Source organism: Lissotriton vulgaris, chromosome 4_1, assembly GCF_964263255.1.
Source record: "Lissotriton vulgaris chromosome 4_1, aLisVul1.2, whole genome shotgun sequence".
Classification (NCBI taxonomy): Eukaryota; Metazoa; Chordata; class Amphibia; order Caudata; family Salamandridae; genus Lissotriton; species Lissotriton vulgaris.
This window is the reverse complement of record NC_141691.1, coordinates 222,325,532-222,341,149: the sequence shown is the minus strand read 5'-3', so window position 1 is coordinate 222,341,149 and position 15,618 is coordinate 222,325,532. Positions and strand designations below refer to the sequence as shown.

The 15,618-nt window shown below is 43.2% G+C and overlaps 1 protein-coding gene across 7 annotated transcripts in view; it reads left to right on the top strand.

Moving 5' to 3' along the window:
- Nucleotides 1–15,618, top strand: part of LOC147718587 (transcriptional regulator Kaiso-like) — a 368,583-nt gene that overhangs the window by 238,799 nt on the left and 114,166 nt on the right. For 4 of the 7 annotated variants that reach the window (XM_086918525.1, XM_086918523.1, XM_086918524.1 and 1 more), the window contains one exon: nt 4,859–9,005. The exons of the other annotated variants lie outside the window; for them this stretch is intronic. In XM_086918525.1, coding sequence (XP_086774651.1) covers nt 4,861–7,761 — 2,901 coding nt within the window. In that variant the 5' untranslated portion in view covers nt 4,859–4,860 and the 3' untranslated portion in view covers nt 7,762–9,005. Of the gene's footprint in view, nt 1–4,858; nt 9,006–15,618 lie in introns of those variants that run through there. 7 annotated transcript variants of the gene reach the window in all.

Genomic DNA, 15,618 nt, shown 5'->3' with positions numbered 1-15,618 from the left:
TCCCGTTTCAGGTCAGCGACCTCCACCGGCGGGATCGAAATGTTGAAGAATTTCAGATTTCGTGAAGTTGACCTTAAAACCAGCCGCGGTCTGAAAAGCCCGAATCTCTGCCGAGAGGCAGCAGGGTTCCGTAGCGCTAGAATAACAACATCAGCGTACAGGCTTATTTTGTGTTCGTCTGCTCCTAATCAAATGCCCGCAATGTCAGGATGGGATCTGACACGCTGAGCAAAGGGCTCCATGTAAAACGCGAACAGGAGCGTCGAGAGGGGGTGCCCCTGCCGCGTCCCTCTGGTGATAGAGAATGGAGCCGATCTACAGCCATTGACCCTAACGACTGCCCGTGGAGATGCATACAGGGCCTGGATCCAGCGCAGGAAATTGCCCTTTAGTCCATAAGCCCGCAGTACTCGAAAAAGGAATCCCCATTCGACCCTGTCATAGGCCTTCTCCGCGTCGATGGATAGAAAGAGGGCCTGGGTCTTTGCGCGGCGGACTCTATCCAGCAAGTGCAACAACCTCTTGGAGTTGTCGCTGCCCTGTCGGGTGGGAACGAAGCCTGACTGGTCCGGTTCCACCACTCCATCCAAAAGGGGGCTAAGTCGCGACGCGAGGATGCCCGCGAAGAGCTTAGCATCAATGTTAAGGAGTGAGATTGGCCGGTAGGAACTACAATCCGCGGGATCCTTGCCAGGCTTAAGTATGACCGTTATGGCAGCATCCGACATAGAGGGTGTGACCGACCCCGTCTCAAGGAATGAATTAAAAAGGCGGGTCAGGAACGGGGCCAATTCCCGGCAAAAAGTTTTATAAAACAGCGCCGAGAAACCATCAGGCCCAGGGTATTTAGCTAACTTTAGTCGGGAAATGGCGGAGATGACCTCCTCCACTCGGATCTCCAAGTCTAGATCTTCGACCACACTCTCCAACAAGGGGGTAAGGCCAGCCGCCGCGATGTACCTGTCACACTCCGCGGGTGAGGAACCCTCCCCTGTGTACAAGGATTGGTAAAATTGACGGAAGGTAGCTGCGATCTCAGTGTCCGTGGTGCGTGACACCGATTGGCAGTCTCGGATGGCGGCAATGGCCCGCGACTGGACCTGGGCCCGCAGGCGGTGCGCGAGCATTTTACCCCCTTTGTCTCCACTCATGTAGAACTTATGGCGCAGGCGCAACAACGCATATTCTGCCCTGTCGAGATCCAGGTGCTTCAGCATGCGCCTCTTAGTTTCGAGCTCTCTCCAAACCCTGCGGGCCCCGGTGCGTTTGTGTATAGTCTTCAAACCCCGGACCTCCTTCTCCAACTCCTCCCTCTTATCTCTTCGAAGCTTGGAGTAGGTAGCCGCCAAAGCAATAAAATTGCCCCGAACCACTAGCTTCAACGCCTCCCAAACCGATGCAATCGCCGTTTCTCCGACGGGATTCTCGGCGAAGTAATTTGTGATAGTGTCCCTGACCTTATCTACAACAGTGTCCGCACGGAGCATGGAGTCACGTAACCGCCAGCCAGCAGATGGGGTGCGTGCACCGCCGAGAGTGAAAATGACTGACAGGGGCGCATGGTCGGAGAGGGAACGGGGAGCAATATCAGCGTCGTGAAGGTGGGGCAACAGGGCAGAAGAGGCTAGAAAGTGGTCATGGCGCGCATATGTCTGGTGTGCCGCAGAGTAATATGTGTAATCGTGCTCCCGGGGATGATGCAGCCGCCACACATAGTGTAATCCGCCGTCCGCCAACCATTGCTTCCCCTCTATCGACCAGGACCCTGAGCTGTGCAATCTATTCGCCGACCTATCACTAGAATCATCCATTACTAGGTTGAATTTCCCCCCCCCCCCCCCCCCCTCCCCCCGAGAGGAAAGCGTCAGGGGAAGCAAGGACCTGGGCCAACGCTGTGCACAGAAAGGACTCCTGTTGTGTGTTTGGTGCGTACATGGACCCTACAGTAAAAATAGTGTCCCCCCACTGCACCCGCACCGCCAGGAACCTCCCCCGGATATTTACCAGGTGAGCTAAGACCTTACATTGCAGCCAGGCGCTAAAGAGGAGGGCCACTCCATTTTTCTTGGCCGGGCTCGACGACCACAGTTGAAGGGGGAATCTCTTGTCTCGCATGCGGCGCTCATCCTTGAGCAGGAGGTGCGTCTCCTGTAGGAGGCAGACATCACCCCCAGACTGTTCAAGTAGGGATAGGACAGCAGAGCGTTTCACTGGGTTGTTTAGTCCCCGGACATTAAGGCTCACCACCTTCAACTCCCTAGCCATCTCAGTCGAACCTGATCTGCATCACAAGCGCCCCAGGGCAGATCCAGGGCCGCGTACGGCTCCCGCAAGCATCCAGAACACACACAGTGGCTTCTGGTATCTGTCTCTTGGGTAGCGCTGGGACACCCCGTTGCTGGGGTAGCTATGTGCTGTACAAATCTATAAATAAATAAATAATCAGGCCTACTTTCAGGGCAGATCCCGAGGTATAATTAATTGAAGCTTCCTCACACCCCTAGGGTTCATAGGGCTAAGCGGAGTAGGAGATCTTTTGCTTTTCTAACAGTGAAAATATGGAAGTCGCTTCCAGTTGCTCTCCGTTTTGCTTTTACAGAAATGATCTTTAGAAAAGGTTTGAAGAGATGCCAATGCCTGGGCTGGTGACCTAGGCTTGTTGGCCTCTTTTTTGGGTGGTCCTGCTGGTAGGGCTGGGATGCTCCCTCTGGAGCAGCCACATGTTATAATTGCCTATTGTATTGTTAAAAATGGTTCATGGAATAGATAAAATCTCAAATAGTCTCTCTTGAAAGCCTAGAATTGCTCAAACAATGTAATCTGAATACGAAGTTAAAAATGTTTTTATATATACTAATCCTTAGCCTAAAGAATGATGTTACAAGATGGAAATTTATTTTAAACACTAAAGCAAATTATTTTCCATTCAGGAAATCCACAGTTAAGATATTAAACCTGTATCAAAGATACTCTATCTTAAAATGAACAAAATAACTTAAATCAAAATAGATACAAAAAGATTCATGGCCAAAACTTAAAAGCCTGCACAGCTATCTCACAATGTAAATCTAGAACCAAAACGGAAAACAGCCCCAGTTTTTCAGGTTTTTCCTCATGACTCTTTAAAGTGTTCTTATTTTTGGAATGTCCATACATAGAGACTATGGGTGTTTTTGTGATTTGCCACTTAGCGGTGATTCAACAATGTGACATCTGGTGTACCTGACACGTTTTTCTGACCATTAATGTCATTATTAAGCTGTGACTAAAAAGACTTCCCAAGAAGCAAACTTGAATGTATGATTTAGGTGTAATAAGCATATATAAAAAATAGTGTACCAGTTTTAGGTTGCTTAAACTTTGATGTTTTCTGTATCACAGTTGTAGATGGAGGCCCCAGTTCTCATCCTCTGCCTCATTGAAATTCTCACCATATCCTGATATTTGAAGAGATTGAAATGTTCAGTTTGTTTTAGAGAATACACCAGTGTTACCTGATTTGGATAAATTATTATATTGGATAATCTAAAACGCCTTGTGTTTCCATTCTGATGTCCACCCAACAAAGGTATGCTACAGAACTAAGAATGCCAGCCTGACATGTTTTAGTTGTTTGTTTGTAGGAGAGAACACTTGTCCTACTCAAGGCTCTGTTAGATATAGATGTATTTTTTAGAGATCCATTAGTGACAGTATGGGTACTCCTTTTATATAAATAAACACTCTAGCACCTCATAGCCTTTGCTTTGGAAATCTCAAAGATAGGCAAGTATACATCATATAACAGCTTTAAATCTACTCTTATACTTAAAAAATGGCTTGATTTTCAAGTAATGTGCATGTTCCTTTCTTAGAGGGGGGCATGCCGTTAATGTTAGAGATATAGAAAACAGTTGGTTCTGTCGGGTAATGCAATTGCTATGGTTCATGTATTTAATAAGAAAGTAATGATGTATCTCAATTTGACATCAAATTGAGACACATCATTGCTTTCGTATTAAATACGTGAAAAAGGCAATTGTATTACCCAACAGAACCAACTGTTTTCTATATCACCAATACCCAGTTTCTGAGGGACACAGGGTCGCCCCATTAGCTCTAATGTTAATGCTAGAGAGGCATTGTTCTAGAGAAGCAAATAAATAAAAGTATAGTATGCAGGTGTGCATTATCAGATATGCCAATAAAGCTGCAGATTTTTGTTTCACATGTATCTTTTCTGGTTTTACTGGTCTTAACTTTTATTCTTTTCAATTTTCACAGTGACATTTAATTCAATTTTCTGATTTTTATTACCCATACCTGCTTACTTGACCATATTTATTAGATACTGTATGAGCTGGTGATTCAGTAGAGGGCAAATTAACCCACTAGAAGCCTTAAAGACATCCTCTACCAGCACCTTGATTTTATTAGAATCGATGTACTGTAGAGGATTCAAATTTCGCATAGGTAGTCTGCACACCTACAATAAATATTCAGTGTAGCCCCTTGGTGTGTCCTTTTAATGAAGGCTCTGAGGTGCACCCAAAAAGAAATACAGTGACTTGAAACTGAATTATTATTTTTGATTTGCATGAACATTTGTCTTTGAGTGTATTTGAGTACAGCATTCAAAGAGGACCCCCTGCTTATTAATACATTATTAGTTTATACGTTTTGTTGATTGCCTCCTGTTCTGGCCATAGTCTGAAAAATTGTTCTATGAACAGAAGTCTCCCTTTTTGGTAAATTAAGGAATCTTTCAACCTATCCCATAGCCAATGCTTAAAGGATAGTTTAATCAAATTGTGTGCATAAAGAAACATTAATTGAATCAAAATCTTTAATATTAACTTCTTTTCCCTCCACTTTGTAGGCATGGAGAGCCGAAAACTGATTACAGCCACTGATACCCAGTACTCGGGCACACTATTGTCATCTTTAAATGAGCAACGTCTCCATGGAATCTTTTGTGATGTCACAGTCATTGTGGAAGACAAAAAGTTTAGAGCCCACAAAAATATTCTCTCCGCATCAAGCACATACTTTCACAACTTGTTTTCTGTTTCGGGTCAAGTGGTTGAACTGAATTTTGTTAGAGCTGAGATCTTTGCGGAAATACTCAATTACATTTACAGCTCTAAAATTATTGGTGTCCGCACCAATTTACTAGAGGAATTGATTAAATCTGGACAGTTACTGGGAGTTAGGTTTATTGCAGACCTGGGCATTCCTTTATTTCAGATGAAGAGCATGACCAGTAGTGTCAAGGATAATCATGTAAAAGCTTCACCTTCTGATGCTGACCAAAAGAGTCTCAACACTGATAAGCCTGCTACCAAATGTCCTCTACCTAAAGACAGTGGTAGTAGTGCAACACCTATCATAACTGAGACAAGTACCATCTTCAGTGAAGAGCTCCACGAATCAACCAAAGCTGGTAATTGCCAGGATAAGAGTGAAGAATCAGATGATGATGTGGTTTTTTGTTCCATCACATTGCCCCCGAAACCACGTACTTTAAAGGACACTGAAAGAGCACAACAAAAAAACTGTCTGGAAACAGTTAAATTGCCCAACCAACAGATGAGTGTTAACGCAAGCATACCAGATCAAAAGCCCTTGATTCTGGGAGCTAAATGTCCCTCACCAACCAACTTTCCTCCAAAAACCGTCACAGCATCTCAGGCAAAGTCATTATCTACTAATATATCAACTCCAACAGAAACTGATGTTGTTTCCTGTTCTCAACTTGTGCTTCCAAAACCACAAGTGACAAGTCAGGATATGGAAAAATTGCCCAATCAGGCACATTCTTTATCTGTTAATATATCCAGTCCTACTCGGGCACAAGATTGTGTTGGTTCCAGTTCTGAACTTAAGGCTCCAAAACTTCAAATTACTAGTTCAGATGTGGCTAAATTGGCCAACTTTACAAATTCTTTACCTGTTGGCATACAGAGCCTTAGTCAAATCCAGGCTGATCTTAGTCTCTGTACTGAACGTGTGCCTCCGAAAGCACAAAAGATCAGTTCAGATATTGATAAATTACCCAACAAAGCAAATTCTTTATCTGCCAGTATTTCAAGCCCAAGTCAAACACAATCTGGTGTTTTCTCTTCTGAACTTGTACCTCCTAAATCTCAAAAGACCTGTCTGGATATGGTCAAACTTCCCACTCAAGAACTGAGCTTAAATAGTGTGTCCCCTTGTGCATCAAACAATTTGCAGTTCCAATATGTTTCGCCTCCTCAAATAAATACTACATCTGCTAAAATATCTAGCCCAAGCCCAACACAATCTAAAGATTTAATTTTCCCTTCTGGGCAAACACCTCCGAAACCATGCGTTTCACAACCTCCTGAAAGAGCTCAGCAAATGACAGAGCCAGAAAAAGTTAAAATAGCTGACCAGCAGATGAGCATGAGTAATACCATTTCAGCTCAGACTCCGTTAGTTTTAAATGCAGAATCTCCAAACAACTTACCTTTAAAAGAAATACCATCTCAGATAAATGCTCTACCTGTTACTGCATTTAGTCAAGATCAAGCCAGTAGTGTGAACCTTGGCTCCTCTCAATCCCCCGCTGTTTCCTGCACCAGGTTGCTAAATCCCCAACATCCTGACCGAGAACAGCTTAATCCTCCTCCTAACATAAGCACCTTTGCTCAGAATCATCTCTCTCAAACAATGAATTTTCTTTCACAGCAGCTCCCCTCTTTTAATACCTTTGTAAACAAGCCTTTGCCTCTAATTAATGCCAATTGGCCATCCTGCCCAAATTTGTTACCCAGCACTCTTAGTCAACTTACAAACACAGAAAAAGTGTCCACTTTTGAGGGACCAAAACCTCCGAAGCCACAAAAGGCCACTTTTCATAAAAAAAACACTTCCAAACCAGGTGAGCTAAAAATAAAAATTGCAGATGTTAATCCTGGCAGCAGTAAAGACTGTTCAGGTGGGGCTGGAATAGGCTCCCACCACATTATGGATGGTAAGAAAATTATTACCTTAGATACGCCATCAGATATTGGAGGGTTATCAACTGGTTGCAAGGTTTATGCAAACATTGGTGAGGACAAAGACACTTACGATATTGTTATACCAATTAAAAATGACCCGGATGAGGATGGAGAAGTCCAGCTGCCTAGATCAGTTGACGGATCTCCGGACAGCAAGCGTGTGAAAGTGAAGCACGATGATCACTATGAGCTGAATGTTGATGGAAAGGTCTATTACATTTGCCTTGTGTGCAAAAGATCTTATGTTTCTCGGACCAGTTTAAAAAGACACTATAACGTTCATTCTTGGGAAAGGAAGTATCCATGTCATTACTGTGAGAAAGTCTATGCTTTGGCAGAGTACCGTACAAAGCATGAGGTCATACACACCGGGGAGAAAAGGTATCAGTGTTTGACTTGTGGAGGGTCTTTCATTAACCATAGGATTATGTCTAACCATATGAAATCAGCTCATAATCAAGATCCTTCTGGAGACCCCACGCTTTATCTTCTACATCCCTTCAAGTCCCCACATAGCAAACCGTCCCCTGAAAGCAATGCACAACCTTCAACCAGTGCTGCGGAAGTCAACAATGCTGATGATCACAGTGTCGATGAAAAAAAGAGAACCGCGTCTGTGTCACCAAAGTCTAGTTCACCCGCCAAGCCTATGGACTGGAATGATGTGTTCATTCAACCTGGAGATCAGCCCATTTTTAAAGACAGTCCATCTCAAGGCGGCACTGAATTTGAGTTTGTGATACCGGAGTCGTATTGAACACCACATGAAGACCAACAATTTGAAAATCTTCAGCTGTTGCAAATGGATTGCTGACAGATGTTTTTAAAGGAAACCTTTAATCTGATGCAGATTATAAATTGTTTTTCTATGTTTCGCTATGTCATCAAACATAGTTTTAATGATGTGTTCCTTCTTGTTGCATCTTGTTTTTAGAAAAATGTCAGAATTGAATTTCTGGAGTTTTTGTTTGAGGCAATCGGTTTGCTCATTTTCTCATTCCATTGTTTTAACCATGACAAGGTGCTTTTTAGTAATAAGATTTGTTTCTTTCTTGTTAAAGTTTTAAAGCCTAATTTGCTTCAAAGCTTTGTAACTGTGACACAATTTTTTTTTCTCGTAGTCTGTATGGGACTGCCTTTTCTAAAATGTGTACACTACTCTCAAACTAAAGTTTATAGCGGGAAAATTGGCAGAAATGCCTCTTATGAACATCTGATCTGTAAACATTAATGTTCCACAATTTGTGTTACTTGTGACATTTGAAAAGAGCAGTGCTTTTAACCTCTAAATGCAGTTGTGCCGTTAATTTGAAAAGCCAATTGTGTTTATTAGCTAGACGCAGCGTGTTTTCATGTTCGCTGTAGGAAAACCTCAATGATTGTTACAGAAAGCTGAAAAGAAAGATAAACATTGATATACAGAATTCCTTGAAAAACCCAAGATATTGGGTGAAGCATTGTACTGTAATAACAAATATATAGTTCTGTAGCATGTTTATATTTTTCAGGTGCTAACATTTTATATTACTTTAGATTACTTGGAGACTGCTGAAGGTGTGTGTTAGTTTATGTACGTTTGGGAAGGTATGGATGAGCTGTGAAGCTAACGTTCATACTCAAAAATACTACCATGTGCAAGGGCTTTTCGGTAGACTCTACATGATGTATATGTACCAGGAACTTTTTTCCTCTGGAACTGTATACTGAAGGTCGCTTTTAAATCTGAGAGGCGTTGATTTTCTTTTTTTAATTGAACAGTTGATGTAAACGTGTTATAAGTGTTCATTGACACTTTTTTAAAATTTCCATTCTAAAGTCTTTACTTTGCTACATTTAGACACATCTAAATAAAATGTAGTAACATTTGAAAATAGTAAACCTTGGCTTGGGTTTAGGATGTTAGTGGTTTCAGATAACCAAGCATTTCCTTAACAGTACACTTGTCGAATTTTGTAAATGTTACACGAAATGAATAAAATACAGACATTTTCATAGACTGCAGAAGAATATTGTGTTTCTTACAAGCAACATCTTTTCCATATTTGGAAGCCACAATTTGTATTTTTCAATAGACATCGGCAAACCTCCTCTTTAAAAAGTATCTCTTAGTACCCATGTCCAAATATATTTTCAAATACAAGCACAGTTGTTTGGAAATGAAAAGTTTTAAATCTGTTCTCCTCCAAGGTGACACAAAAAATGAAGCTAGTGTGTCTCCTCATTATTGTTATATACCCAATATCGTTCTTGCAGCAAGTCCGTGCAAATCTACTTTTTAAAATGCAGTGGTTTGATTTTTGTCGAAGTATTTGTGTTTTACCATTATAAAAATACTTTTATTATATTTTTTTATGGAGACCAGTAGCACTTTCCATCACAAACAAAGTTACTCTCTATCATGCATCCACTATAGCGATGTGGCCTGCAGTGGTGATAAATAGCTAATAAAATAAGAAACTGAGATTCTTACGTGTCTCATCTTTGAGGCAATTTGGCAAGAACTAAACCTCTTTAACTCCGGAATATATCGCTCGTCCGTACGAGTGAGTAAATTAGGGGAGGAAGTTTCCCTAAGGTAAACTTGTCGGAGTCATCCCTTTGGCTCATTAGACCGCGGCAGCCATATTTTGCATTGCTTCAATTCGGAAAGAGTTGTCTACTCGCCTCTGTAAACGGCACTACATCACACTGCATTATTTTGCCCAGACCTTGGCTTCCTCTTCTATTACTGGGACACTCTAAGCTTGCCTTTGAACATGTATAGTGCTACGCTGCCTTTTGGATAGGTTTGTGCTATAAAAATAGCTCATACATACACTGTTTCGCAAAGTGCACCAGACTTAATGCTACTGCAGTAGTGTGCATGGGCAAACATGTATCAGGTGGGGTTCTAAGATGCAATTCATTCCTCTGAACTCGGTGACCTGCTGCCTAATGTGGCATTGTGTATGAATGGTACTGACTGCTGAGCAACAAGTCTATGGGTGATTTATGTTTTTCTCCATCGGCATGTTGCAGTTTTGCTTGCGCCCCTGTTGATAGTGTGCAAAATTAGCAAACCTTGATCATTGCTGTGCTATGTGTGATGATACATAATTGGTTCTAAAGTTCTGCTTGTGTGAATAATTTAACCATTAACACACATTTCTCCCTTCTTGTGTTGGTGTGGAGGAGTTGGCTTAGCAACGGTTTTATTTTTCTAAAAAGCATCCTCAGATATATAGTGAGCAATCTTGTATAGGCCAAAAAAACTTGCATTGGTTTGAGCTCACTCTGAGATTTTGTTCTCACATACCTGCTTCTTCTAACCTAATGTTTAACCACTTTCATGCAAAATACCGTTTGAGAATGATCTGTGAGTTGTCTTGAACTTTTAATGATCAATCTCTCACCTGCTCAGCCTCTAAATGGATTTTTTTTATAGATCAGAGTAACTTAATTTCTAAACTGAATTTCGTGGTTCATCGAAATCTGTTGGAATGCCTTCTAATTTTTTTTATGGTTTTCATGTTTTTTTGTGTGTCCAACATTCATACCATTGGCGTTACAACTTTAGAGTGCCTAGTGGAAGGATAGTGTTTTTTTGCATTGTTATAACATCTTTAATGCCATTACTCAGCAAAGTTATGATAACATGTTTCAAAGCGGATCTTAGTAAAAGAATACTCCCCAGGCACTTGACTGGATCCAGAAGGTTTTCACAGCAATACTCCTGTGTGCCGCTAGGTGGGACCATGCAACTCCGCACTAGCTTCAATGACCTGAGACATGACATGACAGATCAGAAAAACATATAAGCTCCACCCTTGCACTCTGTCAGTTCTTTCCTACTCTTTTGGATGCAGATCTGGAGCGCCACTCTACTTTTGTCGCATTTCAGATGACTCCAAACAAGATCCAGTTGTAAAAGGGAAGATGTCACCCCCTAAAACTGTAGGTTGCAAACCATGTTGCACATCTTCAGGAAACAGTTTTTGGTTATGAATCCGCACAAGGTGTGTCTTTGGTGTTTCGGTTTGAGGCATGACTAAGTTATGTGCGGAGTGTGGCCTCAGGCACCTGAAGGTGATTTAGGCCCCTGAAGCAAAGCTGCACCTCACTGAACAGAAGTCCCGGCCTTCAAGTAAGTTCTGTTTACGCTCCAAGTCATGGACCTACTACTGAGGGCATTACCACGAGTAGTCTTCTTCACGGTCAAAGCCTTATGGTAAGTCAAAGAAGACATAAGAAAGTGAAGGGAGGCTCTACCCCGGGTCGCCACTTTTCTGTTTCTAGATAAGACGTGAGGGTGTCATAGTGTTGATGTACCTTGAGTTTCTCAATCCATTGGTGATGCCACTGATAGTTGAGGTATTTAAGGAGGCCATGCTGCATATGTGGTACTCATCTGGCTCCCTCAGGCACACTTTTGGTCCTCACGGATCTGCAGGAGCCCTCAGTAGTACTACTACTGGGAGTGGGGTCCATCCTATGCTCTATCTGACCCCTCAGACCTAATATAAAACCTGTATGCACTCCACAACTGACTTTCACTCTGAAGCAGTTTCCTACATTTATCCCACTTTGGTCGCCGCCAGTGCCAGAGAAAAGAATCTGTGGTTGGCGCTGATATCAGACCCCTTACTGGCTTCAGCATGACCCCAATGGAGGCCATGAACTGTACTTCCTACAGCACAACCAGTCGCCATTCACTTTAAATGCAATCCTATACTGCCACAACCAAGAATATATTCAGAGGTTGTATTGTCTTTTTGGCTCTGATTCAGACCAAAGCTTGCCACCGTCCAGGGACGATGTTGGTGGTAATGGACATTATTTACCCTCTGATTAGGATATTGATGATTTCACATGCACTTAAAGGTGGCCAGTGGGCTTGATACTTCAACTGACACAGGTTTGAAATCCTCTTTTGGACCTCCAACAGAAAAAATGTGCTTTGTTTGCTGTGGTTCTAAACCTACAACTGTCCTCAGACGAAGTTATTAAAAATGTCCTTACACAATTCTTACAGTCTGGGCCAGCCACATTAGAGTTATTGCTTCCATTCAATGAAGCCCTTGCTGAGACCTTTATGGGCACCTTGTCAATACCTTGTTCTTTCCCACCAGTGAATAGTCGGTGCACATATGCCTCCTGCATCTTTGGACACTGCAATGTGCCTGGTGACAATTTTCTCACTAAGCATCCCACTCCAGAGAGTCCGGTTTTGCCGGGTTCCACTATCCAGGTTAACCCCAATTTCTTTCCCTATGCCACCCCGCCCCCCCCCCCCCCCCCCGGACAAGGAGTCTAAGGATTTCAGCATTGGGAAAATGCATGTTCTTTTTACCAAGCCTAGCATTGAGGTCAAATCCGTGTAGTTTGTTTATTGGACCAATATTTTTTTTTAATTATTTTTATATACCATATACAATCGTAAGTAATGTTACAGGGTTAGCCACGAGTGCCAGAGATCATTCTTACATTGTAGCTTATGTAGCTACCCCTTACTTTTATCTTTTGAGAGTGAAAGAAGTGTTAAAGAGGAAAGGATAGGAAAATTTAATGGTGAAGCCAAAGAGGGATAGGACAGGCATGTAGAAAGGTACATTTGTTTGGTATTCCATTGGTGGCAGCTATACATACTTCATTACGACTGTTCAGATATACGGTGTCTGTGAGTCCACATGCGAGCTCTGTTTCGGTCTGCCGCTCGTGGATCGGCCATCTAAGTGTGGAGGCCAGATGTTTATGGGGGTTTATAAGGGTCTAGGTACGTGTCTAGTGCTTCCCACAGCCCACTCGAGGACGCTTTACATGGTGAGTGCTGTAGCGCGATGTTGTCCGCTCCTCTGAGGTTTGTGATCCAGTTGTTCCATCCTTTGTAGTTTGTATTGGCTGTATCTTTCCTGTTGCTTAGTACCATTTTAACCGCTGCTTTCAGTTAAAGGTCTATTAGATCTTTATCCCTCTAGGAGCTTAGATTTGTACGTATAACCGCCGTTGAAAGGGTCGAGAATTCCATCGCTATATTACAGCTAAACACATTATTGATGTAGTCAAAAACCTTTCCCCAGAATACCTTGTGTGTTGGGCATAGAATGACAAGGTGCGCTGGATCCCCCTTCACTTTGTTACAGTTCCAGCAGAGGGGGTCCTCCCTGAGTCCTACTGTGTGTAGTCTGGCTATACATGCACTCTAGGACATGGGCAGCAAGATCTTGCTGGAGATCCTCAAAGACCTTAGGGCTGCATGGGTTCAGACTATTCAGGACGGTCAAAATGCGACAAACACATGATTAGGGCTGGCATTATGCTACAGATTTTTTGACAAGCGGTTGACTCCAATGTACTAGTGCTTTGCCAAATATGGATGCACTCTACAGGTTTCTCTGGATACGTGCAAGATTATTTTATGTATATGCCTTTTGGAGACTTATGCTTGTTCATCGAGAAAGCGGACTGTGTACAAATGTTTCACCCTCCTTGGTTCTTTGGCCCTTGGCAAGCCGTTTACTCACCAGTTTAGTAAATTGGCAAGACTATTCTATGTGGTTGATGTATAGGCAACACTAGTCTTCCCAGCCCTATTTGCAATTGCCCAGCACCTGTTTCAGGCATACTAGCCGTTATGAGGCCAGGGATGTGGATCTAGCAGGCAACACAAATGTCACTAAGGGTACCAGTCCTCCCAGCCCTCTTCCCCTACTGCAACAGCCTCCAAGCTGCTTTGGCTTGCCATAAGTACCACATTTCCAAGAATGGCAATACATCACATCCAATGGATGGGTTCTCCAACGGTTTTCCGAACTGTTCAGCATTGCTATGCCCTACCCTTTCTTTCTGCCCACCGCACCTATATACCACAGCAGAACAACTCCCGGATGAGGACCTGTCCATTCTTTTACAAGAGTTTCTCTACACAGGGGCCAACAAGGGGGGTTCCAGACTCCGAAATGTGGACAGGTAGTTGCTGTTGCTATTTCCTCATGCCAAAAAAGGATGGTGGACTTTGCCTAACTTAGATCTTCGCTTAATGAATCCCTTCTGGTGGAATGACAAATTCAAAATGCTCACGTTTTCAGATTCTGTCTGCCCTGGCACTTAGCGACTGAATGGTAGTATTGTTGGGCCTGCAGGACTTGTATCGTCATATACTTTTCCTGCTGTATCACAGACTTTACCTACAGTTTAAGGTAAGCCAGGATCATTTTCGGTTTGCAGTGCTCCCTCTCTGTCTCACCAGTGCCACTCACTGTTTATGAAAGTCATGGTGGTGGTAACCTGTAGACTGTGGTGAAGCTTCTCGATCTATGAGCGGAAGTTGCACCCAACTCATTAGGAGTGGCTTTCCCTTCATTGGGGCTGTCTTGGTTATGGTGCAGTTCAGGCTCTTTTCTCCAGTATAAGGAGTCCAGGGCGTTTGGGCTATGATCCAGGTGTTTCAGCCTCACTTCTGGATCTCTCTGTGAGAGTAACCCTGAGGCGGCTTAGCCTTCTAGCCTCCTGCATCTTTCTTCTCGACCATGCCGTATGTCATATGTGGGCACTGCAATGGAATCTCAAGTTAGAGTGGGCCCAGCACCAAGGAATCCTGACGGATGCCATTCAGCTCTGAGGAGATTGCATATGATCTGCAGTTCTGGATGTTTGACCACAATTTGATCAGTGGCAGGGCCGTCTCACACCTAGAGTTGATAGTGGTGACTGATGCTTCACTGCTGGGTTGAGAAGGCGATTTGAGGACGGTGGACATCAGAGTACTCTGTTGGTCAGCAGGAACCCCGCTCCACATCTGTTAGAGGTATGGGCTATTCATCTAATATTCAAGGCCTCCTGTCCCTTATAAAAGGTAAGCTGGTTCTAGTTCTCATGGACCGCACCACTGCCATGTGGTGCTGCGACAAGCAAGGCAGAGTGGCATGCTAGTACGGATGAGCGCAGCTGTCTGCATTTGGTGGATCACAATTGGTGTCTGCATCCCAGGGTGGCACGGAATATTAACTGGTCTCCTGTACAACTTAGCACGACTGTCTTTCCTGGCAAGTTCTGGAAAAAAATCAAGAATGACTGGTCCCAAGTCATCTTAGTGGCTCCAGATGGAGCCAGGAGGTTGTGGGATCAGAGCTTCTGGGCAGTAGCATCTGCCCTCCAATCAGTCTACCACTTTGAGAGGATCATTAATCACAAACTCCTTATCAAGCCTCTGTTCGAGTTAGGTGTCAGGGGCACTGCCTTTAAGCTGCTTAGATCCTTTCTCACTGACAGTTCAATTTGTGGTATCTGATGGCTACAGTTCAACATCCTTAACTCTACCCTGTGGTGTGCCACAAGGCTCGGCACTGAGCCCATCTCTTTTTAATCTATACGTTACAACTTAAGCTTCACTGATTAAAGGTTTTGGGTTCTCAGTTGTGTCATATACTGACAACACTCAGATCGTAGTGTCGATCACAGAAGATCTTGACAAAACTGCAAAATACTTTCACGGTTGCATGCAACAGATTGGGCGATGGATGTCCAAGAATTGTCTGAAATTAAACCCAGACAAAACTGTGGTGCTACTTTTGGTATTCGCCCATCATTTTGGTCTCCCAAATGGTGGCCTCAGGGAAATAGGAGTTCTCCCAATTCC